The sequence below is a fragment of the Nipponia nippon genome, unplaced genomic scaffold (genome assembly GCF_047370975.1).
Source record: "Nipponia nippon isolate SJK-2023a ecotype South Korea unplaced genomic scaffold, ASM4737097v1 scaffold_15, whole genome shotgun sequence".
Taxonomy (NCBI): Eukaryota; Metazoa; Chordata; class Aves; order Pelecaniformes; family Threskiornithidae; genus Nipponia; species Nipponia nippon.
In genome coordinates, this window is record NW_028262331.1 from 3,985,644 (window position 1) to 4,013,015 (window position 27,372).

The 27,372-nt window shown below is 41.9% G+C and overlaps 1 protein-coding gene across 3 annotated transcripts; it reads left to right on the forward strand.

Moving 5' to 3' along the window:
* Positions 1–156: 156 nt before the first annotated feature.
* Positions 157–27,372, forward strand: UBE2G1 (ubiquitin conjugating enzyme E2 G1). 3 transcript variants are annotated; one of them, XR_015703461.1, is made up of 7 exons: positions 157–343; positions 15,420–15,522; positions 18,585–18,682; positions 19,764–19,942; positions 23,691–23,814; positions 25,848–25,883; positions 26,005–27,372. XR_015703461.1 is itself a non-coding variant. In XM_087751773.1 (7 exons), the coding sequence occupies exons 2-6, from the start codon at positions 3,161–3,163 to the stop codon at positions 23,775–23,777; spliced, it is 495 nt and encodes a 164-aa protein (XP_087607899.1). In that variant the 5' UTR covers positions 204–343; positions 2,961–3,160; the 3' UTR covers positions 23,778–23,814; positions 26,005–27,372. The 3 variants fall into 3 exon arrangements, 2 of the variants coding, with proteins under 2 accessions (XP_087607898.1, XP_087607899.1); XM_087751773.1 differs by lacking the exon at positions 25,848–25,883 and adding an exon at positions 2,961–3,188 and having other exon boundaries at positions 204–343; XM_087751772.1 differs by lacking the exon at positions 25,848–25,883.

Sequence of the window (27,372 nt, forward strand, 5' to 3'; positions counted from 1 at the left end):
CCTGCGCGCCGCGGCCCGGAGTGCAGTGAAATTCCTCGCGGGCGGGGGGAGGAGGAGGTGGCGGCGGTGAGGAGGAGGAGGAGGAGGAGGGCGAGGGCGGCACGGAGCCACGGCCGCTCGCCCCTGCCAGGGACCCTGCGTGCTGTGGCGGCGGCCGGCGCGGAGCCAGACCCCCGGGGGGCGCGGTGGGGGCGGGCTGAGGGCCACTCGCCGCCGCCTCGGGCGCTCGGAGCACCAGGAGCCTCGCCGTCCCCGCCGCCGCCGCTGGGACTCCCTCCCCGGGCAGAGAGGGGGAGAATGACGGAGCTCCAGTCCGCCTTGCTACTGCGGAGACAACTGGCAGGTACGCGGGCCGGGGGCCGGCCGGGGGGAGGGAGGCGATCCGCCGCGGGGGAGCGGCGGGAGGGGAGCGGAGGCCGGCCGGCCTCTGAGGGGACGGGGCCTGCGGTGGGGGAAGGGGCGCCGGCTCGGGGGAAGGGGGCGGGCGGCCGGCGGGGGGTGTGTGTGAGGGGGAAGGGGAGACGCCGGCCCCCCCTCGCCGCTCCCCTGCCCAGCCGGGAGCGGAGGGAACTAGGCCGAGCGGGGGAGGGGGAGCCTGCCTGGCCATCGCTGCCAGGGGAGCCGGGGGGAGGGGTGCGGAGGGCCGTCATGGCGGGGGGGAGCGTTTCCTTCGCTGCCCCCGTCCCGTCGGGGAAGCGGGGCTTGGCGGCGGCCCTGCTCGCCTGGCCCCCCGCCCCGGTGCCTGGCGGCCCCCCCGATCTCCCCTGCGGCCCTGTCTCCCCGGGGCGGGGAGCGGGAGGAGAAGGGAGCCGGAGCTTTCCTCCCCGCCGCGGCGGGGGATGCGTGCGGGGAAGTCTCGGTGGCGTGAGGGGATGTTTGTCAAGCCCCGAAGAGGAGCGGAGGAGGGAGGGTTCCCCCCCGGAAGCGGTACTTCAGGCCCGGGGTGAATCGCCCCGCTTCGCACACCTTCCTGTGGGGACCTGAGGTGCCCCCGTCCCGCCTCCCCTCCCCGGCTCCCCCCCTCGCCTCCCGTACCCTGCGCCGGGGAGGGCGGACCGGGAGGGGGAGGCCGCTTCCCCCTTTGTTGTCAGGAGGAGACCCGGGGGTCTGCGGGCACTGACGGGGGGGAGAAGACCGGGCAGCACCGGGATCCGGGCGGGGGCTGGTGGTGAGCGGGGGGGTCCGCCGGGGGCGAGAGGGCGGGACGGGTGCGGGGAAGGAGGAGTTGGAGACTGGGCTCGGGGTGGGGAGGGGGGACGGGAAGGGCCGGAGCGCCGGGCCCGACCCCGCCGCCGAGGCGGGAGCGGGGTGGCAGCTTGGCTCCGCGTCGCCGCGCCCCCGCCCCCTGCCTTTGTCCCCGGGCGGGCGGCCGTGAGCGCCGGCCCTGCTTGGGCCGCCGCCGCCGAGGGGACCTGGCTGGGCCCGGCCCGCCGCCGCCGCGCATGCGCCGGGCGGCGGGGCGCACAATGCAGCTCCATGTGTCGCTCGCTTCCAGATTTAAAGAGAAACGAGCCGGCAGCCGGGTGCGGCGCGGAGCCTGCCGCCACTCCCTCCCCCGCTCCCACATGCCCCCCCGCATCCCCTGCCTTCGAGCTGTCTGCGGCCGGGATACAGTAATCCCCTCGAGAAAACGCACAGGTCTGCCCGGCACCTCGGGCGAATCTGATGGCCGTTTTCGCCCCTTACGTAAAAATTGCTTCATACCCCGATAAGGAAATGTGTGCTAGGTGTACCTAAACTCAGGCAAATACAGCGCTGGCTGAAGTTTGCTGAGTAGCCGTACAAAGGGACGGGGTCACTGGGTGGCACAGGAATTCCTGGTGGAGGATTTTGGCCTGAGACTTCAGTAATGTCTTTGAAAGCGTAAGGGCGGAAAGCAACACTGTTAGCAGTAAGGAGGTGAAGTTGCGTAACCAGGTATAGCCAGCTAGATGATGTGCTTTTTCAATCTCCAGCACTATCTTCTGGTTTTAGTTGATTATAAGTTTGAGAAACTTCAACGTATTTAACTATTACCACAGGATTTTTTTACCCCTTTAAGGTGACATTCTTTAAAAAAAAAAAAAAAAAACTCATACTGCGGCTGCACTCCTGAACATAAGCATGTACCTCTTAATGCCTTAATAACTACTGAAGTTGTTACTGACATTCAGTGAGGTTTCTGCATGTTTGGTTATGCTAATAACCCTAGGTATAGGCTTACTATAAGAGCCCAGACTGGATTTGATGTGAAGCTTTTCTTTCCTGTAAATGATGCCTCTAGGGAAGCAATAGTGTAGAATAGTTCCTCTTTAAGTTGATAAAAATGACCATTTGGTAACCTAATACAGTTCTTCAGCTATCTGTAATTTCTCTTTTAATCACCTAATTGTGCTGCCTGAAAGAAAGTGACATTTAGCTGAAGCCTCTCGATAATAGGTATTAGCTGTCAGCTTCTGTTGTGTAGTGTGTTTTTTTTTTCTTGTCTTGTGAGGTCTTAAGACCTTCTGTAAGCACAGGCTGGTTGGATATGTAAGTAGACTTGTAGACTGTTAGATTTGGGGGTTAACTTCTGTTTACCTTTCTGCTCACTCTCTTCTGAAGGCTTCATGTGTAATGGTAAAAACTGGTAAGCTTTTCCAGTTACCCCTATTACTGCTACTGATTCAACTGTGCTGAATCAAGTACTGCAACCATTTGCATGTAACATGCAACTCTTTTGTGGGGTTTTTGTGTTTTAAGTAACATTAGTGCCTTTGGTATCCTTTTACATGTATTAAAAACAAAATTGAAACCATATTAAAAGTGATTGTAAGTATGCATACATAAGTGTGTGGTGAGTACTGAAGAAGAGTCTTGAACTCTTCAAAAGGCCTATTTGGAGTAACCAACCTGAGAAAGAAAATAGTTTCTTCTGATAATGTAAGCAACATCTAAACTGAGCTGAAACTAGACTCTGACACTGCTTTTTCTGATGGCAGGCTATTTGAAGTCGCAATGCAGAGACTGAGCTTCATGATGTCTGATCTTCTTCCCTACTGCTGACTGTCTTCTTCCAAGTCTCATCTGCTCCAATGTGTCCCTTTGTTTACACCCACACTGCTTGTTCTACCTCAGAACAAAAATCAACATTGTGGTATTCTTTCCCCTGGTGGGGCTGATACTTCAGTCCTTCTGCTACATGCAGCTTTTGCGTTATATCAAGTGTGGTGAGTCATTGGGTTGTACCTAGTGGTTGGGTTTTAGAGGACAGCGAACAGGCAGTAGATATGAGTTATGTGATCTAAACTAGTTTAAATTGCTCTAGATCACTCACTTGTCAAATTAGCATTATTCAAGCACAAGAGATTTGAAGTCGGAGCTCTTAGACTTGGAGCAAGACATCCAGAAGTGGAGGGAGGTTGAAGGGGGAATCTGAAACCCGTATAATGGTGGAGCAGTTGAGGAATATAGAAATTCTTTAATGGGTGAGAGCCTGGATAGCTCTTCTCAATGCCAAGAGGAAAAAACAATGACAGGAGGAGGAAGGAATGTAAAACAGTAGTTCTCAGAATGGTTACCTGTTTTGTCTCCCACATGATTTCGTTCTTAATAAAGGCATTATGGGGAAAATAGGTGTCTATGGCATGTAGCACTTCAATGACTTGTTTTGATTCTTGAAGACTGTTAAAGTGAAGGTCAACTGGTAAATCTTCTTGGTTCTCAGTGAGACTTGAAACCAAGGGTCTTATCAAAACACAGAACGAAACTTGACAACGTAATCCCAGGTTGCTCCAATAAGTGTATGAAGATAGACTTCTATTTTTTCTGGAGCAAGCTGGCTTGTATTGTAACTTGAGCAGGTAACTAGTACCACAGCACCATGTATACAACATGCTTGTCAACTTAAGTGGCGTGTTCGGGATGCTGGTAGTGCTCTAAGAGAAGGGATATTCAATGACAGTCACAAAATATAACTTTGTTGGATGTGGGCTGGTGTTTGTTTTTTTTTTTTTTTTTGTGGTTCCATTCCCTAAGTAGCTTCACAGTGCATTTGCTAATGAAATATTGAGCTATATCACCAGGGAATTAGCATAGTAGCTGTTACTATATTGACATGTGCTTGCCCCCATTTAGGCACAAGAACAGTTCAAATCAAGATAGTCAGAACTTTGGGTAGTTTTGTTTTAAGTGTTTAAAGAAACTGCTTAGTGGAGATCCGTGACTACCAAAGCCGGTTAAAGCGCTAGTCTAACTAGCTCGAGCTGAAGGGAGGTTCTCCTCTATGGATATCTGTGAAGCTAAATGGCTGTTCCTTTGCAAATCAATGTAATTGTAAGCTCTAGCAGCTTCTGGAAATCTCTTAAAATTCAATAAACGTATTTGTTCTTACAGATGTTTTTTTTTTTTTGAAGGAGAAAGGTTCTTTGTTGTGGATTGGTAATAATGTGAAATAGCAGCCATGACCTGTCTATTTCCTCTTACGGGTAAGGTGCAGGGAAAACTAAAGGAATGAAGTGCCTCTGAACTTCTAAAAAAGTCAACAGCAATATGTAGATTAGTATAGCACTAGATTAGCAGAGTTCACCCCCCAGGTGAGGTGGGGAGAGGATAAACTGTGTTCTCTGTACAGCCCCAAAACTTTATGCTCTTTAAAAGGAGGCAGTGTAACACTGAGAGTGTAAAGCTACTCTTCCAGTCTCCAGAGCTGTCAAGCCCAAGGGTTTTGCAGACTGAGGCACTTCTCTGAATGCTTTTATTTCATCTTTCTGCTAAATCCTTGCTGACACAGACTTGTTAGAGAAGGCAGTCTTGTCTAGTTCATCCAGCAAAATCATGTAGGGAGGATGCAATTGCATCAGTAGCACACAGTGGAACCAGAAGTGCGAGTCCTCTTTAACATAAATATGGATCACTGAAAAAAGGGGAATAACCATGCCTGTGTTGGCTGAAGTTGTGTTGTAAATACTCTCCAACTTTAGCATACAAAAAAACCACACTAATGTTTTTCTCAAACATAAGAAATGTGGCATTATTTCAATTTGAAGTGTATACAGCTATTTCAAAGTAAAAACATCTAACTAAAAATTAACAAGTTGGGAAACTCTTATTAAATACTTAATGTGACAGTTCAACAATTTTTACTTCCTTGTGTGGAAAGATCTTGTAGTGTAATGTTGAGCTAATTGAATTTCTGGCAATTACATAGGATTTACTTTTAAAATATTTGAGGAGTGCAGTCTGAGGGAATTATGGAATTAAGATACCTTTACAGATGGAAGCTGAGGTGGCATATCTCTTGGGCGGCTGGTGGTATAACAAGCCTTTGTTTACAGTTTAGTACTGGCTGTTTACTGGCTTACAGTAGGTTTGTCTACAAGATAATCATTTCAGTGGCATTGATCTGAAGTATTAAGCTGATGCTAGTCTGCCTGTTAGCTTCCTTGGAGAGGTTTGTATGCCCAGTAATATTCTGTATTATCCTGAATAGTTAAGACTCCAAGATCCTGCACATGTCAGACAACTTCAGTATCACTTAAAATGCTATAACCCCCCTGCATTTTTTTAAAAGGACTCTTTTATATTTTTCGATAACCATCAGTCTTCGTTGCTCTGATGCTTTTTGGGATGCTTAGATACAGCATGTGTGTACCACTCACCTTAACACTCTTGCAGTGTAGGGCCCCATTATAGCAGATAAGATAATCCTGTTTCTTGTGAGATGTGTTGACAGAAGCATCAAAGCTACGTTGCTCATGTTGACTTTATAGATAATATCATTGCTAAAACACATGCCTCTTTACAGTGACTAGAGTCTGAGCAGTACAACAGCCTGAATTTCTGTTGCACTGCAAATAACGTAATGGATGTGACTTGTGGCAAACTATACTAGCTGCACGTGTTAGTTTTGCAAATGTTCCTCTTGCAGAAATAAGCCGAACTCTGCCTCTTCAAAGAAAAGAGTATTTATGAAAGCAGTCACAAGAGTGAAAATTCAGGGATGCTGGCAGTTCTGGAAAGTGAGGTTTAGCTAAACCTCAGAATGGAGGGGCTTGATGACTCAACCACTTGCTTGAACAGGATGAAGCAATAACAACCTGCTTCATAAGCTTACCCCTTGATGGGGCAGCTGTAGTCACAGCCAGTTGGCTCTGGCTAGGTCAGCTTACTAATCTTTCAGGGAAACAACCAAGCTTACCATAAATGATGAGTTCTTTCCGTCTCTGCTCCCCCCCCTAACAAGGCATTGTAAGTCACACCAAAGTATGGACGTATCTGGATCTGGCAGTAAAGTGACTTTGTTCTGTTAGAGAATGGTGGAATAGGAGAATGCTGCTGGAAATCCTGTGAAACAAGGAGCAAATGAATACCTATTGAGAAAATACCTTCATTAGAATAATTCCCGCTTTATTGATAAGATCTTTATTTGGAGATGTTAAATCACCCGAATCCCACTAAAATGTCTTGCTTTGTGTGATTGATAGTGATTCCAACTTTAGTATTAAAGAGCTATCTGCTGCAGAAATGTAAACTGTAAGGATTTATTGATTTGCTATAAATGTCTTTTTTTCATTTAAGAGATCTGGGATAAATCAAGTAGAGTGAATAGTCCTCAAATAAAACCACATGTAATTATAACTGATTCTGCCTTGACTCTTCTGTATCTCTGAATTTTTTTTTAATGCAAGGAAGACTTGGAACAGTACATGCATATTCAACTAAGACAGGATTATTTGGGCCCTTTTGTAGTTAGTATTGGTACAAGTTGTTTTTTTTTTTTCTTCCCTCAATGCCCTATTGTAAACAGTTTGAAAATAAGTGAACTGTGTAGGTAAAACTTGTTTGCCTCAAATAGGCATTCTGCTAAATTTTCATCCTCAAATGTGTGTAATGCAACCTCTGGTTTGATACAGATGTTCTTGTTTGCCACCTGTAAGGCTGGGGTTTTTGAAAGTCTTTAAGCACATGGGGTATTCTGCAGAAGTAAGCTTCAAGTATGGGTGTAGGATAGGGTGCAAGCATTAAGAAAAATAAAATACAGCATTTTGTTTCCAGCATACAGATTGGGTTCTAATGAAGTGGAACTGAACTGAAAGGTGGCAGCTGTTCTGAAAGTATAAACCAAATACTAAAATGAGTGTGTGAAGTTAGGTGCCTGGAGAAAGAAGAGCAGGTGGCTTGGGTGAGGAAGAGGGCATGTGACTCTTGAAACTCACACTGTCTGCTTTTTGTCCCAACGTATGGGAACAGAATCTGGTTAACGCTTCACATGCAGGCCTGTGCTATCACCGTGTTGCACCTGCTCCATGCTTCAGTTTTCAGTGGTGTGTGGATATCTGTCAGTAGACTGGTCTTGGCAAGGTCTTTCACTTATGGAATCTAGTAGGTCTGAGTTTTAGGCCACCCTGCAAGTATAAATGTTCATATTTGCTTCTCCTTCCTATTCTCTGGGCCAAGACATATCAGCTGCAACAGAGATCAGATATCCAGACCTTGTAAGAACACTAAGTATAGCCATCTAAATGGAATAGGATTCCATAAAAATAACTGTTCTCCTGGGCATGAATGTTAGCAGTGGCTGTACAGGTTTAGAATGATAGTAGACTTTTTGATAGAAACCCTTTGTAAAGGCTTTCACATAGAGTCTTTCTGTATATAAATTGTTAGTTAAGGGAAACCTATTTCCATGCAGTCATCACAATACCTAGTATGTCAAACTGGCTGGTTTTTTAGTTGGCTTGCACTTGGTGCTGATCTAAAAGATGATGCTGTCAGAAGTCACTTACAGAAGTGTCTTAAAACAATTCTGAATAACAATGTAGCTTGAATTAGGATATGCAAACCTGTTATTCATATTACAAGCAAGAGAGAAAACAAGCTGGAAAAGTGTCCTTGACTTGCACAACAACTTATGCATATGAAGAAAGCTTCTGATGAACTCTTCAGATGTTAACATCTCCCTATGGCATGGTCTTGTGATACAGACTTTGTAGTGGATTTCCTAGAATCGCATTCTATTCTTGTATGCAAACCACATGCATCCTAGAGCTCCTAGCTCTGTTCAACAGTGCTGTTTCATGACTGATGTGTATATGACTGTCAGAAGATAACTGGATGGAATTTTTTGTAGCTTTAGTCTGTTGATAATTTGCAAACAGCTGTTAAGAAGTTAATTAACTTTTCCTGCTGTCCATGCTCAACTCAAGTACAATAATATGACTGGCACCTAGGATGCCATTTGTCTTGCCAAATTCTAGCAGTTGTATGCAGTAGACATCTGAAGCTCTGTAGGCTCCTTTGTAGGTGAGAGAAATAAGTACATGTAGAGTGTGATTTATCTGACCTGTTTTTGACATCTGCTTTGGGACGAGATAGTCATGGAGTCTCAGGAATGACTTATCCTGGTAAGATCTCTATTGAACGCTGCTGAGGGTGACAGTCTCAAATACAGGCAGATGCATGTACCCACCTAATACTTGTCTGACTCTTGAAAGTGGAAACATGCATTGGACACCGAGGACAAAATGAAGGTGGTGTTTCTATTATACCAAGTGTGATAGATGAATGTGGCCCTGTGCTGCGGTTGACTCTTGATGGGCAAGCCGCTGAATGTTTCCTGGTGAGATGCTTGCTTCCTTTCAGGTGTGGACTTCAGAATCGGGGTTCTTCTCATCCTTTTGACTATCCTTGTTCTTCCCTTCCTCATACCACTTTCCCCCCCAAAATTCAGACCTTACTAGGAATTTTTTTTAACAGACCCATTCAACCTCCATTTTAACCGGGGTGATGTAACTGTGCTAGATTCTGATGTGATGGGATACGCAGCATGCTTCAAGCAGTCTAGCCAAAGGGCGCTCTTCAAGAAGCAGTTTATCTCAATTTCTACCAAAAATACATGATTGATATTAATTTGAACATATGTTCTAAACTTACTGCTGAGAATCTTAATTCTGGAAGCATAACTATTTCAAAACTTTAAACTATACTATGGAATTCAAAGGTTTTCATCAGTATATATATTTTTTTTTTATTTCCAGTGTTCTGTGGAAGCTGATTCGGACAGGAAAGTAACTCGAACACCACCCTCATCTTGAGAGTAAAGACTTGTGGGCTTAGTAGGCACGCTGTGCTCCACAGTTACTTAAGTTACTGAGTCACAGGCACTTGCTTAATGGTAACACATCAGGGGGAGGGGGAGAGAGACCTTCCTTCTGTGTACTGTTAGTGTGGGATGTTGGAAAAGGACTGGTTTGAGTGTGTGTACACAGAAGGCTTCTACGTATGAAGAGTGCTACAGAAAGAAAATGTCTCGAAATAGGTCATCTCTATTCTTGCCTGTCTATGACTCTTGGGTAAAATGGTGCATGGAACAGATCACGGGCTGAGTAAACTGGGTTGCCAGGTCAGATTGGTAGCTCGGTATCTGTGGTCTAATTGAAACTGTGTGACAGAGCTGGCTTTGAGACCTTTAAGTTGAGATCGATGTCTAAAGGAGTGTTGACGATGTCTATCAGTGGCCACCTCCATGGACTTAAGGGACTGTGGGGAACTCCTTAAGAACCAAGAGTACCAAAGACCTACAAGCTTCTGAGTAGTGTGTTAAGAGTCAGTTTTCAACTAAATAGCTAGCCTCCACTTCTAATTGTCTGTCTTCAGGTATGCCACAGCTCAGGTGAGCATGGAGCTACAGAACACGCACAACAACTTGATTCGTAGCTTATGTCGAGAATAATGTGACACCTTACTAGTAAAAGAATCTTGGGCTCTGTCTAGTCAAGTTTCTCTGGTACTATAACCTTAATCCACAGACCTATAGTGGCCGTTATAGGAGCCTCTGCCTCCTCACTTTGGGCTAGTGTTGCTGTCCTCCTGTTTGCAGAGCTGAGCTGTGGCCCTGGCTAGGAAGTTGATTGTGAGTAAAAACAGAAATCGAACAAGAAACCCCCAACCTTGTCCTGCATCCTTCCAAAACCTGCTTCACTTTGTAAATCCTCGGAAGGCTCTACAGGTATGGCTGAGGAGATGGCAAGCAAAGCATGTTGATGCAGCAGTGCATGAAGCTGTGTAGCACTGCACTGAGATGATTTCTGTGAGCAACTTGCCTGTTAATGCTGACTATACAACCCTCCCTACAAAGCCTCTGAATTGAGAGGAGAATTAGATTTGTAGAAGTCTGTAATGCTGCCCTTATTAACAGGGGGTGATGCATGGAGCACTGGAAATTAGTTGCCAGGCTAAAGTTAAGAGTCAAATCTAGAGCTGCTACTGAACTGGTTGGTAGAGAGCTCTCTAAGACGGGTTGTCTTTAGTGCTTCGGTCTCGCTCCAGAAGAATTACAATGTCCTTCTGAGACTAAAACTATTCTGTCTTAATTGCTATCTTATTTGTCACTGCCGAAGCGGCTACCAGGAGTGTGTGCGTATCTCGTGCTATGTTTTGTCTGAATTCTTTGGATGAGCTTGTGGAGCAAGACAGAACATGATGAAAGCAGGTAATACGGAGAGCTCTGGGAATACATCTTTATAAGGAGATCTTGTTACTTTATCACTATCTCAGCCCTGATCTTCTAGAATCAGAGACTTACAGCTGGGTATGCAGGCAGAAAGGAAAGTCTTGGAAATCATCACTGACCTCAGTTAAGTAATATGGAAGTCACGGCATGGGGCATGGAGAAGAAGAGTCTAGAATGAGAACTGTAGAGTTGTTAGGAGCTCCTGGACTAGTGCTGAGACTCACAGAAAGCAACCAAGAAAAAATAAGCCTAATGTATAGCAAATGTAAACCTCTGATATGGCCTGCTTGTTCTGGGAACTGTGTGTAGGTCAGCTAGGTGACTTCTTCAGAACCCTTAGCTAGAACTTGGGCTGTCCGGTCTCTGGTTTTGTGCTGGACTCCATCCACTGGTTGCACAAAACTCAACCGCTGTGTAACTTACTAAAGAGGCTGCTATTAAAAATAATGTAGAAGCTTATATTTTTGAAAGCTTTGTTCTGTAATGTAGCTTAAAATACTCTGAGGCGTTCATGTGCGGTGGCTGACTGGGTGAAACGTCAAGCTGAAAAGTTTAGATGCCGTACATAGCTGCTACATGTAGCCATGGGGCTGTTTCTGCTTAGTCATTTTTGTTGACGCCGTTTTGCTTTTGGATTGGTGAAAGTCTCTTGGCTTATATAAAGGCAGTTTTAGTGAGTGTGGGAACATCAGTAGCTTGCTGTCAACTAAACACTGAAACTGGAAGCGCAGTTTATGGTACTGCGTTGGCTCAAGTTTAAGGCAATGGTAACTTAGTTCTGCTTTACTAAGAGCTGAACCGCTAAAGGAGCACTGTGTTGTGTTGGCAGATCATGTGGGATGCTAGGCATTGGACATTAAAGTCTGTTCTGGACTTAAACAACTCTGTTGGATTATGGGCCTGTAGTCTTCCTCAGCTCCCAAATCAGGTATTGATTCAGGACTGGGATTAAAGGGACTGAATGGCTAATTTATAAGCAGCCACAGGATTCCTTCCCCAGTATGTTGCTGCTTGGCAGCTGTCTAGGTTTGTGCTGCTTTGGCTGTCAGCCGCTGCTTGAGCTGCAAAGGACTCTACCTGAAACAGCTTCTAGAGTGAATGTAATATTAAGCTATCAGAAATGCAGAAAATATTGGCAGAAATACTAAACCATACTGTGTAATATGTAGTAGCAAGTAAATTGCACTTATTTTGGCATGGACATGACGGAAGTGTTAATGTACTCATTTATGTTTAAAAAGTACAGGGTATCTTTAAACAATAAATCTCAAAGGAAAACTAAGTGTTGAAAAAATAACGTGGAGGGATTCAGTTCTTCATAGGTGTCTGACTTCTGTGCCTTTCCAGGACTTGTAGGCTAGCCCTTCAACAGGGCTTTGTAGAGGACCTGCACCAAGGGCTTGTTGCCTCTCTCTGGCTGGGGAAAGGAATTGAATCCTTTGCTTTATGAAGCATACTCGCTATCTGTGTGTTCGTCTAGGAAACCTCTTGTTCAGGCTGCAAGTGGTTAACTGCTGGAGTTGGTAGGAAATGACAGACGCAGAGGACAGGTGTCTGGTTTCTGGAGTGCAGTGTCAGTGTCACCAGAGGCTCTGGCTGGTGGGCAGAAGGCGACTCCTGTGACTGCCAGCATAGTGTATCCCTGCTCCTTTCTTGCCATAGTGGCATCACTATTCATTTGCGATTTTGGTGCATGGATTTTGCTACTGGGTGAGTCTCAACTCATGAAGAGGTAGGTGGTACTACCAGTTAACTCTGATATGCAGTGCTGGCTATACCCAGGGGAAAAAACCAAAACCAAACAAACTGTAGGCTTCAGTGTTTGCAAGTTTTAACGAGTAGCAGCTCTCAGCTATCCATGGTAAAGCAGCCAAGGATGATGTTTTTCATATCCCAGTGCAATACTTTCCTGAGATTCTTTTCTGTCTGCCAACCAGCCATTAGTTGATGTTCAGTTTAGCATAAATAATCTGGATGGAAAAGCTCACTTTAGCTTGCCTATGGTAATTCTACATACCTCTAGTGGAGAAGGTGCCTGAGCTTATATCCATTGTCTTACCTCAAGTTAAAGTATTGGTGCAAGCAGTAGCTATTTGAACTATGCTTCAGTATTGCTGCCGTGGAAGGAAAATGAGAACCTTTTACAAGCCGAGACTGATGCCACCTCCTGTAAAAGAAGTAACATCATAATTTGCTTTATAGGCAACATCCACTAAGCAAATTTCCATAACTGCTGAAGATTTTTGTCAACGGCTGTCCCTTTCATACAGTTTACAGATTTTCTGCATTACAAGAGTTGGCATCCAGCAGTCTTATTCCTTCTCACAAGATCTCTTGCAATACAGTGCTGCAAGGTCTTAGGTATGAGTCAGAGTGTAAGAGCTGGCTTTCTTTGGGAACAAGTACGTGAAAAATCTTTCAAAGGACTTAAGGATAAAAAAAAGTTATTTGGAGGCTCAGACAGATGTAAAAAGAAATTGAAATAGCATGAATCAAGAAATAAAGAAGAAAATGTGTATGTTGGACTTGAAAATAGTGTGGCATATTTAGATAGAGAAGCATGCTGAATTTTCCAGAGTCTTAACTTCTGGCAGGCTTGTTTACAGTCTGATCACTGAGAAGTGATAACTAGCAAACAATAAGGAAGCTAAATCTGAGCAGCTTGAGTTATAGCAGCTTACACAGAACTCAGCATAAACCTTTTTCTCCCCGTGGAAATGAAAAAATGAGGGAAGTTATGTTTTGGAGGCTCAAATTCAAGTTTGAAAGTCTTAAGGTGAGACACTCAAATCTAATATTTGCACTCTTTGTGTTGACTTCTGTAGTTGTTACGCTGGATATTCTGTATTACATGCTAATGTAATATCCGAAAGGATGACTTAAGTGTCCTGAACAGAGGTGATTTTTTGCACAAGCAATAGACATTTTTTTATAAAATCCTGCATGAAAAAGCAGTTTATATTCAACTACTAATGTGGTGGAACTTTTAATATCTGATGCTGGAGGAATGTTTATAGTAGGGAGATAGTAAATGACTGGTGAAGTCCTCACTTGATGTGAGACACTTACCTAGTCTCTCTGCCCCTTTCACCTAAAATGAAATAGAAGTTACTCACACTCACGCAGCTGTTTCCACAAAGTTTCATAGATGCCAGAGGGTGAAAACTGGTCTGCTTAGTGGAGGTGTGGCCATGCTATAGTTTTTAGTTTTCAGGTTTGTGTCTTGGTTAAATAGCCTGTGATATCACCTGTTGTTTCAGGCATTGCCTTGAGAAAACACGATTTGGTTCAATACCTAAGTCTTTGTCCTGCAACTTGGAGAGTGAATGGTTGACCTCATCTGTTGACTACACCCCTGCTGAGCAGCTTCTAAGAAAAGCTCTTCCAATTAATTTCTTGGGATTTTAGCATTGAGTCATCAGTGCTAATTTGATTCTGAAATACTAATGGCCAGACAAAGTTGATGGTTCTGCTATCTACCTCTTCAGGACCTTGGTCCTTCATGCGAGCTGAGCACTTTCTTTTCCCTGTGTGGACATGGACTCTTCTGTGTAGGGCTTGAATTGATTCTTCTTGCATTTTTTAACCGTGTTTTACATAGTTAAGAACTTAACTGGCAAACAGTGACTGCAAGCTTATGGGCAGATCAGTTTGGACTTAATGGTAGCCTTTTCTCCATAAAGGTATGAGGTTCTCACTTGAAGTTCTTCTGCATGTACCTGAGGGCATTATAAGGCCCTCTGAACTGAAGTCTGTAATGCCTAGAAATCAACACAAAATACAGCTATTGGGTTTACAAAGAGGGACTATATAGACTAACTGTACTGTGGAATATAATAATGAGGGCTATGTAATGTCTGACAGGGTTTAAAGTAAGTGCAGTAGTAATTGTAAAACAAAACAAAATCCCTAATTTAATCTGGAAATTACTGACCAGTTGAAGGAATAACTTTTTCTCCCCTTCCCCTATCCTAAATACCCAAGATCCATCAGGATTTTGTATGTACTGTTGGAAATGCTGGATCGAGAATTTCAATTTGGCATCAATATGGCATTTAAATTAGTTTTTGACTGGCAGCTATCAGTTAAGAGATGTTCTCTTCCCCCCCACCCCAAGTTGAGTTTTAGGCAGAACTCGTTTGAGGTGTTTGTTTCCAAATCTTATGCTTTTTCCTGGAGCAGGCTGAAAACAGAAACTCAGTGGAGTCCACATCTAGGTCTGACTTCTGCATAGCTATTTCCAGATAAGACTTCTACCTGGCAGTAACTATATGAAGTAGCCTATAAACTTAAATCTTGTATTGCTTGTAACTACTGGATAAAACTGTGAAACAAAAGAAAAAATAAAAAAAACCCCAAACCTAAACAGCATAACAGCTTATCTTCTATGCTCTCTTCTAGTAGTTCAGAATGTACTAAATCATTGTCTCCAGAACGCAGTGGGCACAGGTCTCAAATGCTTTCTGATTCTGAAAAAAATCATTTAAGGGAAATAGGATGTTAGTTTTAAGTAAAAACATAGTGTGACTTTGTTCTTCTGTTAACATTTTCTAGAGTTAAAGATAGACTTTAGTTTAATCTGGTTCCTCAGGGTTCTTATAAAGCAGTATGGCTTTTTTATTAGTAGAAAATCTGTTTTCTGACTTGCACACAGACCTCTTGGTATCTAGTTTAGGAGACGATGTCCCACAGTTCTGAGTTATTTTGGCTCTTCTGCTCGTGATGTACTTAAATAGTTTTAGAGTCAGATTATGGGTCTCAGCTCTGGCAGCGTGCTGTTGTATGTGGTAGGGAGCTGAGGATACTCACCCAGGCCATCAGTCCATCAGTAGGCGCCAAATCACTGAAAGTCATGGGGTTTTTTGGTCATGTATAGAGGCATGAGCAAAACCAGTGAATGCATATCATAGACACCTAAAGTCACTCTTAAATTCTTTTTCCTACACAGAGCTCAACAAAAATCCAGTGGAAGGCTTTTCAGCGGGCTTAATAGATGACAATGATCTTTATCGATGGGAAGTCCTTATTATTGGTCCTCCAGATACACTATAGTAAGTACTGATACTTATACAGAAAATTAAGTGAACTCGGATTTACTAGTTCTAGTTTGGTCTAAGTGAGTAGAAGTTAAACTAAATCTTCATACTGACTAAATTAGGTAATACTGTTCTGTTGCTAGTAAAATACCTGTAAATAGCTGAATTTGTTATATAGAAGTTCTAAACTGCTTTGCTCCCCTAGGAAAATGCAACACTGATCCCTTTGTACTTGTGTAGAGATGAGAAAGAATAGGCTATACTTAGAGGCAGCTTCTGTTTTCTTACGCATTTAAGCAAGGCAGGTATAATCCACTATTTGCTGTTATTGCTGTGAGGCTCTAGTTTAGCTGATAGTACAATTTTAAACTGTTGCAACTTCATACTGGTGATTGTAGGAAGATATTCAAGAGGGATGTAGTTCTAGAAACTGCAGCAGACCGTAGGATTAGCCTCAAGTCCCATCAGTTTAAGATGGGAGGACTTCCTAGTGTGACCTCTTAGAGTACCTCAGTGTTGATCAAATTTGAATTGTTGGCAAACCTTGCACAGAGGGCTTCAAAAAGCTTGTATCTTTATCCTAAGGACTGGGTTCTTTAATTGGCATTTGAACACAAAACTATGCAGTTCATACAGTAACTTATTTTCCTGGACTTTGTTTGCTGTGTTTTTGCATTGCTGTGTACCTGAAGCACTCTGGCACATGCAGTGTGGTTTTGGGTTTTTTATTTAAAAAAAAAGAGCTCTGGCTAATTGAGAGAGCTGTTTCTCTCACAGAGGTTATATATGATCATCTACTCTAGCTCCTGGGAAAAGGTTTTATGCCAAGACGAGGTCAGTTTAAAGTGTAGCTCTTGAAGATGAACTCTGTTCTCCTTCATTAAGCTGTTCCAATGGTAAATTACTGATACAAAAAGCCTAGTGACATTTACTTAAGATCAATTTTAGTTCCAACATGAAGTTGTTGTGTACCTCTGTCTGCAGACTTCTGAATAAGTACCTAAGCACAGTAATTGAATTGCTTTGCTTCTCCTCAAGCTCACTACACTGATTCTCAAGTCTTGCATGAGATGAATTCTCCAACTTCTGTTGACCTCTTTTGAACAGTCTTGTAGTGACTCCATTATATTCTCATGGCCATTTTATAAATACTGTCAGTAAAGAAATACTGCTTCTAATTGAACCTTTTCTTGTATGTTAAAAACTGCAATAGCATTTTTCCCCCACTTCAGTAAGGTGCTGAGCTTGTTTTGAGGCTGTTTAGATAAGAAGCTCTCTTCTGTTCCAGTCCCTAGCTGCTGCTTTTCAAGGTAGCATTATACTGAATCCTTCCTCCCTGGTTGTTTTATGATGACAGTAGAACATAATGGTTTAACTTAACCAGGTGGTTCAAAATTGTCAAACTTTTAGTCTCATTCCTGGTCCCACTTGATTTATTCCGAGTTTACCTAAAAAGACTTTAGACTCGGTGCATGACTCTACTGATAGAGACCGCTTTATCAGGAATATTGCTAAAAGTGGCCCTGATGTCCCTTAATTGACAGCTGTACTTCATTAACTGGTTTCTAATGTGTATCCAATTAAAGAGCTGTATTTATATGTAGTTCATGAGGAGCAACCAGGGATGCCATACAGCCTAGTAGCTTTAGGATCTGCTGCTTTAAAAAGGGAAAGAAGAATTTTTCACTTTTAAAGAAAGGACTTAACTGGTTTGGGGCCATCAACAAATGTAAGCTAACTCTCCTTTGTCTTGACTAGTATGGATGTTAAAATAGGCAGTGTTTCTGGAATTCTTACCCTTCCCAGGATCAAGGATTATTTGGAAACTGCCTGCCTTTTCTAAAACTTGAGGAAAATGAATGCTGTGGGTTTAGATCCCCTCAGCTGCTTTATTTTAAGAGCCAAGTCACTTAGATGTAGTGCTTTTTGGGTTTGGGTTTTTTTTTTGGAGACGCTTGCTAGAATTGCACATCTTTGGTTAGTGGTGGTAAAACTTGTTATTTTCTCAGTAGCCTGTGGGCTTTGGATACTGGCTCCTGCTCCTTTACAAATACAGTAAAAAAAAAAAAAAAAAAAAATTGCACTGAACAGCTTTGTCTTTTCTACACCAATTCTTTTGCCTGCATGGTTACCGAGGAGTAGCTTGTCATACTGCACATCTCGTGCCACCTTCTGCGGAGGTTATGTTCTGGTTTTTGTAACCTCTGCCTTTGCAATTTCAAATTTTGTTACAAACTTCACAGTAATGGCAAATGCTATGGTACTAACATTAATGAAGTATTCCACCTGTAAGGCTTCCCATTTAATACAGGCCTTCATGGTTTTTTTTTTTCAAAAGGGACTATTCCAGGGTATTGAAATCTAGTTAGTTTAAAAACAACCAAAAAAAAAAACCAACCCCAAACTGTTACCGTAGTTAAATATGGGCCTGTAACTCCACATAAAAACTAGATGTCTCTTGTTTATTGTTTTCCAGTTTAGTGGGTAACTCTAATGCAGAACACCTCACTGTCATGTCTGAGTCCCTTTAGCTTAGTGTTGAAAAGGTAGTATTGGAAGTCTTTTTGCGAAGTAATGCTGTAGACACAACTATAAAGCTTTCTGTAACTTTTCACTGAGGCTCACTGCTGCAGACTGATATCAAGAAATTAGGACCAAGGTGTCTAAAGGAGGAAAATAAACAGGTATCTGCTGGGCTGTACTTGAGAAGGGGAGTTATTGGCAATACTTTTTTTTTTGCTGTTAATAAATGTACTGGGAGGAAAAATGTAAGTTGTAATTCCAGATGGTGAATTTGTTGGCAGTTTTTTGATTTTTTTTTTTCTTTTTTTGGTGTGTTTTTTCCCCTCTGGAACATCATCCTAATTCTAAAAAAGATACTGTGAGTTCCCCAACGCTGTATCTTGTGAAAGGATCTTCTCAATCTAGCAACTCTTTGCATTGCATATGGAAATGATGGTACTGCTAATTACTAACATGATGTTGAGCTGTGTGAGAGGTGAACTTAGAGCTTTTGATACATCAGTAAGTTCTAATCTTCAGCTTAAGCTTACAAGAAAATATTTTTGATTCCCTAGTGAAGGTGGTGTTTTCAAGGCTCATCTTACTTTTCCAAAAGACTATCCACTGAGGCCGCCAAAAATGAAATTCATCACAGAAATCTGGCATCCGAATGGTAAGAAATGTCAAAGTTTCAATTTCTTTTTGCAATTGAGAACTAAAATGCAGTGAAGACAAATGGATACACTTCTGTTCGTGTTAGAAATATGAAACTCTGTGTTTACTTTGCTATCTTCACTTCATAAAGAAGTAATAACCATGGCAGAGTCTTTAATAGTCCTGCTCTGAAAGACTGCTCCTAAAGTACTTTTAGAAGCTACTTGGAAGTAGCTTCTTGAATTCTTGGTACCTGTTCAGGAATTCTTATTTTTTCCTAAGTGAGAAATTCTGGTCTGAGGAGAACCTTGACTTCCATAGCTGCCTTTTGTTATACCTTCAAACATTTCATCTTAGTATTACTAACCTGGCAGTTCAATATAGAAGGCCCAAGGTTGTCCTCCTCCAGTGAAGTGTGAAAGGAAATAACGGCATCTTTTAGTCCCTCCAAAGAAGATTCCTCCTAATGTTTCATTTACTTATGGGCTGCTGAACATAGATGGAAAGGTATAATAAAATGGAAGAAGGTTTTTACTGGGAATGAGGAATGCTTTTCAGTTTCTAAAGTCATTATTGAAGTTGCAGATGTTGAAAGCTGGGTGGAGACCAGCACAGTGCTGCCATCATAAGGGGCAGAGAGACTATTTTGACGTTGTGTCAGTTTCAGCTCTGGAAATATCAGAGTACTTGTCAGGCAGTTTCTAATTCCAGCAGCTTAAATCATATTCCAATATATTGCAGTAATATCCAGCTGTTGCTGTGGAAAAAAAAGTCACTGTCTAGTTTGCTGAACTTAACAGAAAAAGCTTTAGCGGAAGCCTATCTAAATACTCTTGAAAGTTGCAACACGATGTTAAAATTAAGTTCTTCCTCCATGTGTACCCTTTCTGCCAGAGGTCCAGGCATAACAACAGACTTCCACCAAGCCCTATTTATTACAGATTGAGTTCTGTAATAGTTAATTACTTTCTTTTTTTGTAAAGAGTCTTCACCAACACGTTTTCAGACTAGCTGGAGTGAAGATTAACAGTTCCATAACTATCCTGAAGAAATGCCAGCATGTTGTTCATTACTGAAATATGCCTTGTTCTATTTTGTAGTTGACAAGAATGGCGATGTCTGCATTTCAATTCTTCATGAGCCTGGAGAAGACAAATATGGCTATGAAAAACCTGAGGAACGCTGGCTTCCCATTCACACAGTGGAAACTATAATGATTAGTGTTATTTCTATGCTGGCAGATCCCAATGGTGATTCTCCTGCTAATGTTGATGCAGCGGTAAGATTTTTCTTAGTCTGCCAGTTGTCTTCAGTGTAGAAACCTAAACTTGCAATGGAGTTTTGCTTCTAGTTTGACAAACAGTACAATAACTTTTGAAAGAACCTTTTATATCACAGGCTAAGGCTACCTTTTTGTTGGGAAAAGCAGTCATGTTGTGAAACAGAACTGCTAGTTAGCCCTGGGAAATTTCTTACGGATTGCAAGGGAAGGATGCTGTCAGATTTCATAGGCAGTGGTTTAATTTCTCCTATGCAATAATGCAATTATTTGTAGTAAATAACTTATGTGCAGAGGTACTTAATGGATAAACTTCAGCTCCTTTAGTCTTAAAAAATTGAAGGAAACTGGCTGTAAAATCCTGTGTGGCTTTATACATGTAGCAGTTACAACTGCCATTAAGTGTAGCTGCAGAAGTTAACATATTCTAGAACCTTTTCTGGTTCCTAGTATGTTATTAGTATGAGGCAGGAAAATTTTTGTCTTGGAAATTGTATCAGCTGTTAACAGATTTAGCAATTTGAATGGAAGGAGAAAACGTGGTGGGGTCCCTCAGTATAAATGTGTTGTGACTTTTTGCATCCACCTCTCTACAGCAATCTTCCTGGGTCGTGGATTAAAGCAGTAGGTTTGACTCTGTAGGTCTGTGCTTTGAGAACGTACTGGAAAGCTTCACTGGGCGTCTGGCCTTCAACTCTGGAGGAAGTGTTGTCCCAGACTAGAATGACTGGCTAAGGAATGAGGGAGAATGGTCTGGTTTATAGCTGAAGACCAGGGTGAATCTGCAGTAAGGGTTCTGTGACAAGTGAGATGCAAGTGTTTCATGCAGCATAGTGTTTCTGGAGCATGGCCTGTTCTGCGTGGGTGTATAAACACAGCTATCAGCTCTCTAGAAGAACTGCGTTTATAGCAGAATAGCAATTAGACTAATAACTGTTTGTGGTGGGGAGGGAAAAAATTCTCAGTTCTGAGGGGAGTAGGGGAGCAGGCTTCAGGTCCCATTCATTTGAGATATGCCAACATACTTTCCTTTGAATTACTCTTGAATTGCAGTTCAGCAGTGACTAATGCATGATATCCTCTCAAAAGAGAAGTTCTAGGTCTTTTAACGGGGGTAGTGAGGAAAAGGGAGATGGTAATCAGAAGATGCCAAGTTTTCTAGAAGCATGTTCACCTGCTCTGTCAAGCTAGCTATACCTTCCCAAAGTGAGTGGGAGTTTAGTTTCCTGAAGCCTTTGATCTCCTATGCTGTTAGTATTTCCTAAGGTGGTTGAGCTCTGCTGAAAAATCATCATGGGAACAGTCTCATGTGAAACAAACTTAATGGGAAGAAAAACAAAAATGAACACAAAATATTGTGGTGGAGATTTCCCTCATTTCACATTCTTTTCAGTGTTAGACCTCCCCTTCTTGTGTCACGTTACTGGTGGAAACAAATACCCAGGGCATGTGGATGTTTTCTGCTGGCAAACCTGAGAGCACTGGAAGGAGCAAGTTATTAATGAAATGCTAAAAGTACAATTAGAATTCCTCACTTTACAGACTCATGTAGCCAACCTAACACTGGAGAAAGCTTGTACTTTTAGCTATGCTTGTCACCTTCCTAGTATCTAACAAGATTTTTAATCTTTCTGTAGTGTGCCCCACTCTCTGCCAGCCACTTCAGGAGTGTTTTCAACCCCCTCAGAGAGATGTTAGCTAGAAAACTATGAATTTGTTTACTTGAACCTTAGGGTAAAGGTTGAAAATGTCTTAAGGAAACACAGCATTTTCTAGCCCAGCTTGAAAGAACAAAAGCTTAAATCCAAATCCAACTGTGAAGGTGGTACTGAGGCATCACTGATGTAACCTTTGGATGCTAGTAACTGTTTTTTTGATTGTGGTATTAGATGTTCCAAGTAACTTTTAACCTTAATGTGCTGCTTGAACAGCTTAGCATCTCCTGCTCAATTGTAGATTGCATCCTCTTCATATTAACCAGAACATACTCATCAGGGTAATGAAGAATCAGCAGCCCATGTGCTTTATTCTGAGCTGCTATCAAGACGCCTTCTACTTGGTTTATGAAGTACAAGTTTATTGCAGCAACAGTATCTGGCAGTTATTAAAAGATACTTTGTCTGCTTTCATTAATTTCTAGTTTTTAGTGAGTCTAGAGAATAAGGTGCTACACGCAGGTCACAGCATTATAGGAGCAGAGGATATACTCACTTCCTGGAAAAAAGAACTGTGCACATTGGAGTACTGTCTCTTGGAGTGGGAGAAAAATGAGGGACGGGAGCCTGAGTAGGTATTGTGAGGAGCAAATAGAACAGTTCATGACCTAAAATAAGAGGTTTGGAGAGATTGCTGTCAAATTGGAAACTTTGCTTGTTATTCAATTCTGAACATTTGCTTCACAGAACTACAAATATAAAAGGTAAAAACAAAAACTAAGAATCTGAAGCTGGGAGGGCACAAATTCAATGCTTTTCTTGGCCTTAAGCCATCTTGTGTAAGCTGTCCTATCTCCCAATCCAAGGAACCAAATGCTTGCTGTATTAATTGCTGAAAAGAACAAATTAATTAGTAGCCTTATTTGTGCTTTCACTGGAAAAATAAGACATGCTGGGCTTTCCAGCATGCTGACTGGCTAGGTGAGCTTGGAGGTGGTGAACGTTAAGATATACCAGTTATCCTAATTTTCTCTTGCTCAAATGTGCTACAACCTTCACTCCAAGTAGGGGGTGAAAAGGTGGTGTGTGCTAGGTTGCTTCAGGTCACAGCGTGGGGTTTTTTTAACCTCTTTCCCCCACCCCTGCAGTAAGAATATGTTGCTTATATAAAAAAACTAAGAATTGTAGAACTGATTTCATTAAATAAGGGGTTCTTCATATTTTTCCAACACTTTCTTGCCAGTACCCAACATGTCAGCCTTAGTCACAGTGTGCGATGCTCCTATGCTTTCATCTGAGCTTGTCACGAGGCTGGCACAAAAAACTTAAAACTGGCTGCGCTTTTTCCTGTGGGTTTTGGTGATACCATGGTGTGCGCATCTCCAGGTTCAGACTTACCTCTTGCCTATCTTCCTGTTCATCTTTATCTTTGTTCTTCTTCTATGCAGTTCTGAAATCAGGTACCTGTCACAGAGGCCATCTCCATAGGTGCGCTGAGTATTCTGTTAAGGTCTTCCTCATGAGGCAAATATCTTGCAGCTGTATCTAACAAGGAGTTTTCTTTTTAAGGACACTGCTGTGCCTCTTCTGAACACTGTGACTTCTGTATTTCTATCCTAGAGTGTCCTGGCTGGATTGAGAGGGAGTTGAAACTGTCCTAAAAATCACAGAATAACTACTGGCTCCACAGTAGCTGTGTACCTTTTTTTCATCACTGCAGTTAAAGACATTTTCTCTAACCCATAGCAATAGCTTGTGGTCTACAGTTTGAGTTTACTGCTACTTTGCAGGCTGAAGTAAATAGATTTCAGCCTAGACATTGTGAAATATTGGTAGCCACCAGGTTAGTCTTGGAGAATGCCTAAAATCCAAGGGGGAATGGCTGCCGCCTCACTATCCTGTGAGCAGTTTGCACAGAAACCTAGAGCAAGCTTTCAAAAGTCCTGAATGTCACAGGTTTTCGGTGACTAGCTCAGTGACTGTAAGCAAATTTAGCTGTTGACTTGATGGCTAATGTCTAAAAACACCAAGAGTATTCTTAACTTGTACGTTGTTATAGGACTGACATCTGAAAGCTGTCTATTCAATTACAGAAAGAATGGAGAGAAGACAGAAATGGAGAATTTAAAAGAAAAGTTGCCCGCTGTGTAAGAAAAAGCCAAGAAACTGCTTTTGAGTGACACTTATTCAGCAGCTAGTAGCTTCACTTTTTTCAGGGTAAGTATCCTTCTAAAGACAAGTCAGTTACCTGAGTTGAGGATTTCCTGCCTAAGTGTTGCTGAACTAATATTTTTTTCCTCAAAAGCAAAAAAAAAAACAAAAACAAACCAACAAAACAAAAAAAACCCAAACCAAACAACCTTTCTTCTCAGCTGCGTGGTCTCAGTGGAGTTCTTTGGCTGCATGTGATACTAAAGACTAAAAAGAATTTTCAAGTGCAGTAACAGCCCCTTCTGCCAAGACTGGGGAACTTCTCCAGTACTCTTGCATTTATGCTATTCAGAAGTTGAAATTCTCTTTATCAGTATTCATCCTGCTTTATGAACAGTGCTTAGGGGTTACTAGAGCTGTAATAGAAGGGAATAATCATTCTTTCATGTTCATTATTGTGAAGAACACTTGTTTGAATTTGAAAAGCATCCTGTCTTGCTATCTCAAGTTCATTCATATATATATATATTTATATATATATTTATCTTGCAGATGTTGGTGGCATGTTGCATGTAGGTTTTAAATAAGACTTCAGTGAGGTTGTTAGGAACCATTCAGAAAGGATTTCTCCAGGTATCTGTGGGAATTCTAATAGAAAGTCTACTAGCATATCAGAAAGGATCAAGGTGAGATATTACCCCTCAATAATATCAAGAAAGGTGGTGTTCTCTTAAGCAGCCCAAAAAACTTTTTTTACTGGGGAAGGCTTAGGAGTATCTTCAGAAAAACAGCTATATTCTGCTTGGAAACTGAACTGTAGCGTATCTGAGAGCCTGGACGAGTTTTGACCTGAGAGTAGCTGACGTGATATTTACACTTTATGCCACCCTGTTAAAAATGAGCTTCTGACTCAAGACACTTACTCTAATTTGAACAATCCCATCCTAGTTTTAATGGGAATTTTTTTTTTTACACAATAAACTCTTGTTGAAAGCTCTGTATGGCCCTGCATGGCCCTTAAATACCTGGCCTTTGGTCACTTTAATCTTTGTATGCCAAGGAAAAACTTCCTCAACTAGCTAATAATTTCCCACTCTTGCTTTTCAAAGCAGAACAGAGCTTCATGTTGAAGCTGCCCTTTCTTAATGGTTGGTTTGGCAAATAAACTACTCTGACCTGTTTGGCTGGAGAAGCCCCAAACCATATGTACTAGTTAGCTTCAGTGTACAAAACTTGTTGGAGGGAAAGCATGACACTGTAGTTTAAAGGGGTTGTACTGTCTGAACAACTAGACCAGCTTACTAAATGCTCCTGCTAGCTGGTTTTTCTTCACCAAGGTTGTACAGGAGATACTTCCTTTCTTACACCTCTGTAAGAATTGTGGGGGTTGGGGAAGGCTCCATCTGTGACAAACTAGTACTGCAGTCTCTCTTCTCTACAGAAATGCTTTGATTGAACAGAACTTTCTCCAGTATAGAGAAAGCATGAAAATGGTTAATATCGATCAAAAGACTGAGCAAAGGAACTGAATGTCTTATACAACTGCCTATAACTAGAGTGTAAGAATTGTTAATGCAGCTGACAGTTTTTTCTGTCTTAGAGAAAGGGAGTAACTGTGAGTAACGCTCCAGAGTATCCTTAACTAACCTCAGCTCTGTTGCCATGTTAAACTTGGCCATAGTGAAACAGCGCTCATGACAATTATTTAAGTAATTGGCTGTGTTGCTTTTTTGGAAGGCAAAAGCTTTTCTAAGTCCTGGTGACTCCTCCTAAGTGATGGGCAATGAATTGGCTGAGAAGGGGCCATATAGCTGGTTTCAAACAAGCACAGTCTGACTTGGTAGCTGTGGTGTTATTGCTTAATGAAGCACTGCTATGCTATTTTGTACTGCACTGCGCTGTTGAAGCAGCATCCATCATTCACAGTAAGTGATGCACGGAAGCTTCAATGATAAATCTACAAGCGTTTAGCCCTATCTGTGAATAATCAAACGTTTACACGTTATGCACTTGACAAGCAACACGCGTAACAGGAGCCTGAAAGTCTGGTAGTTGAGCTTGGATACGCAGCATGCTGAACTAACTCAAGTCTTTCTCAGGTGATGATTTTGGATTTATGCGTCTTCTGTTTAGAGGTATGTAAAGTTCTTGAACAAGTAATGATTATTTTCCTTGAGCTTGAAACACTATTTAACATCTTTAAAATAATTGAGGATGATGAAGGGTTTTATTTTAATAACTGTGATTTCTTTGTAGGTCTTCAATTGAGAAACATGGCACTGTTTTTTTCCTGCACTCTACCCACCTATTGCTGGACTTCTGTTGTTACAAGTTGGCAAACACTGGCTGGAACTGGGCTGCAATAAAACATGCCAGTTATCAATGCTGACAAGAGCCTAACAAGTGCCAACACAAGATGATTACGCATTTTGAAATCTAATGAACTGCTTTAACCTTCAGGAAGAATTGTAAAGATGTGTACATAGCACAACATGATCCGGATAATATATATACTGTTCATGTACATCCACAAATACACATTGTACCAAATAATGCTGTCTGTAGTTAGGAATAGAATCGTGTAAATTCTAAAGATTTTAGCAGGTTTTTCTCTCCCTATTCATTGTTTCCTATCAGTTTAAAAAAAAACAACAACTTGTGAAGCATGTCAAACTAAAACCAATTAGGATAAAGTTGTGGGTTTTTTTTTTTCCCCCCACTTTAATTTTCCTTTGACCCACTGAGGCTTAATTAAAATCTCTTGCTTATTAAAGTTTAGTATCTCTTTTTTGGTTTTTGGAAATGTGCTCCCTTTTATTTCCCCCATCAGAACTTAAAATTTTCCTAATTAAACCCTGAAAGGATTTGCTATGAATTACTTGTGTCTTCTTTTATGATGACCTTTGTAGTCTCAAAGGTGCTTTTTTCTTTTTTTTTTTTTTTTTTTTCTCTTCCCATCCCTTTTTTAAACCCAATTGCACATACTTCTTGAATTGGGTATAGCAATAAAACTGGCCATGGAGCACCCTTAAGCAGCCTGCTGGATTTTTAACTTCCAAGGGACTTGAGTGCTTTCATTGGGAAGTTCGGTTGACTAAGTTAGTCCAAGATAGGAATGAGCTGCTTTTTATGGGTGATTTTTTTTTTTTTTTGCCTTTTTCATTGCCTGTTTGTGGGGCGGGGTGTGTGTGGGGGAGGCTTGTTTTATCTCAAGGTTGAGTTCAAGCATGCACATCTATAGGCTTTCAAATGACTAACGTCTGGGTTTGGTATCAAAAATAGTTTCCCTCCTTTTCCCTTTTCTCCCTTCTGTGGCCCTCCATATTCTTTGCCTTCTACTTCAGAGTTTTCCTCACCTAATGTACAAAGAAAATTGCGATGTATATTTTCATGTAATTTGATTTTTGGAATTCTGTCACCTTCTGTAGTGAGTTCTTCCAAAATATAATTTTTTCCAATAATAATGTGTCCAAACTGGCTGTCTTGAGTATCTAAATAGGAAGGGTATCTGCAGTTGCAGCACAACTTACCTGAACATCTTCAACAACGTAACATCAGCAAACATTTGTTGCGTTTGACGTACTGTATTTAATCTTGAAATAATTAAAAAGCAAACAAAACACA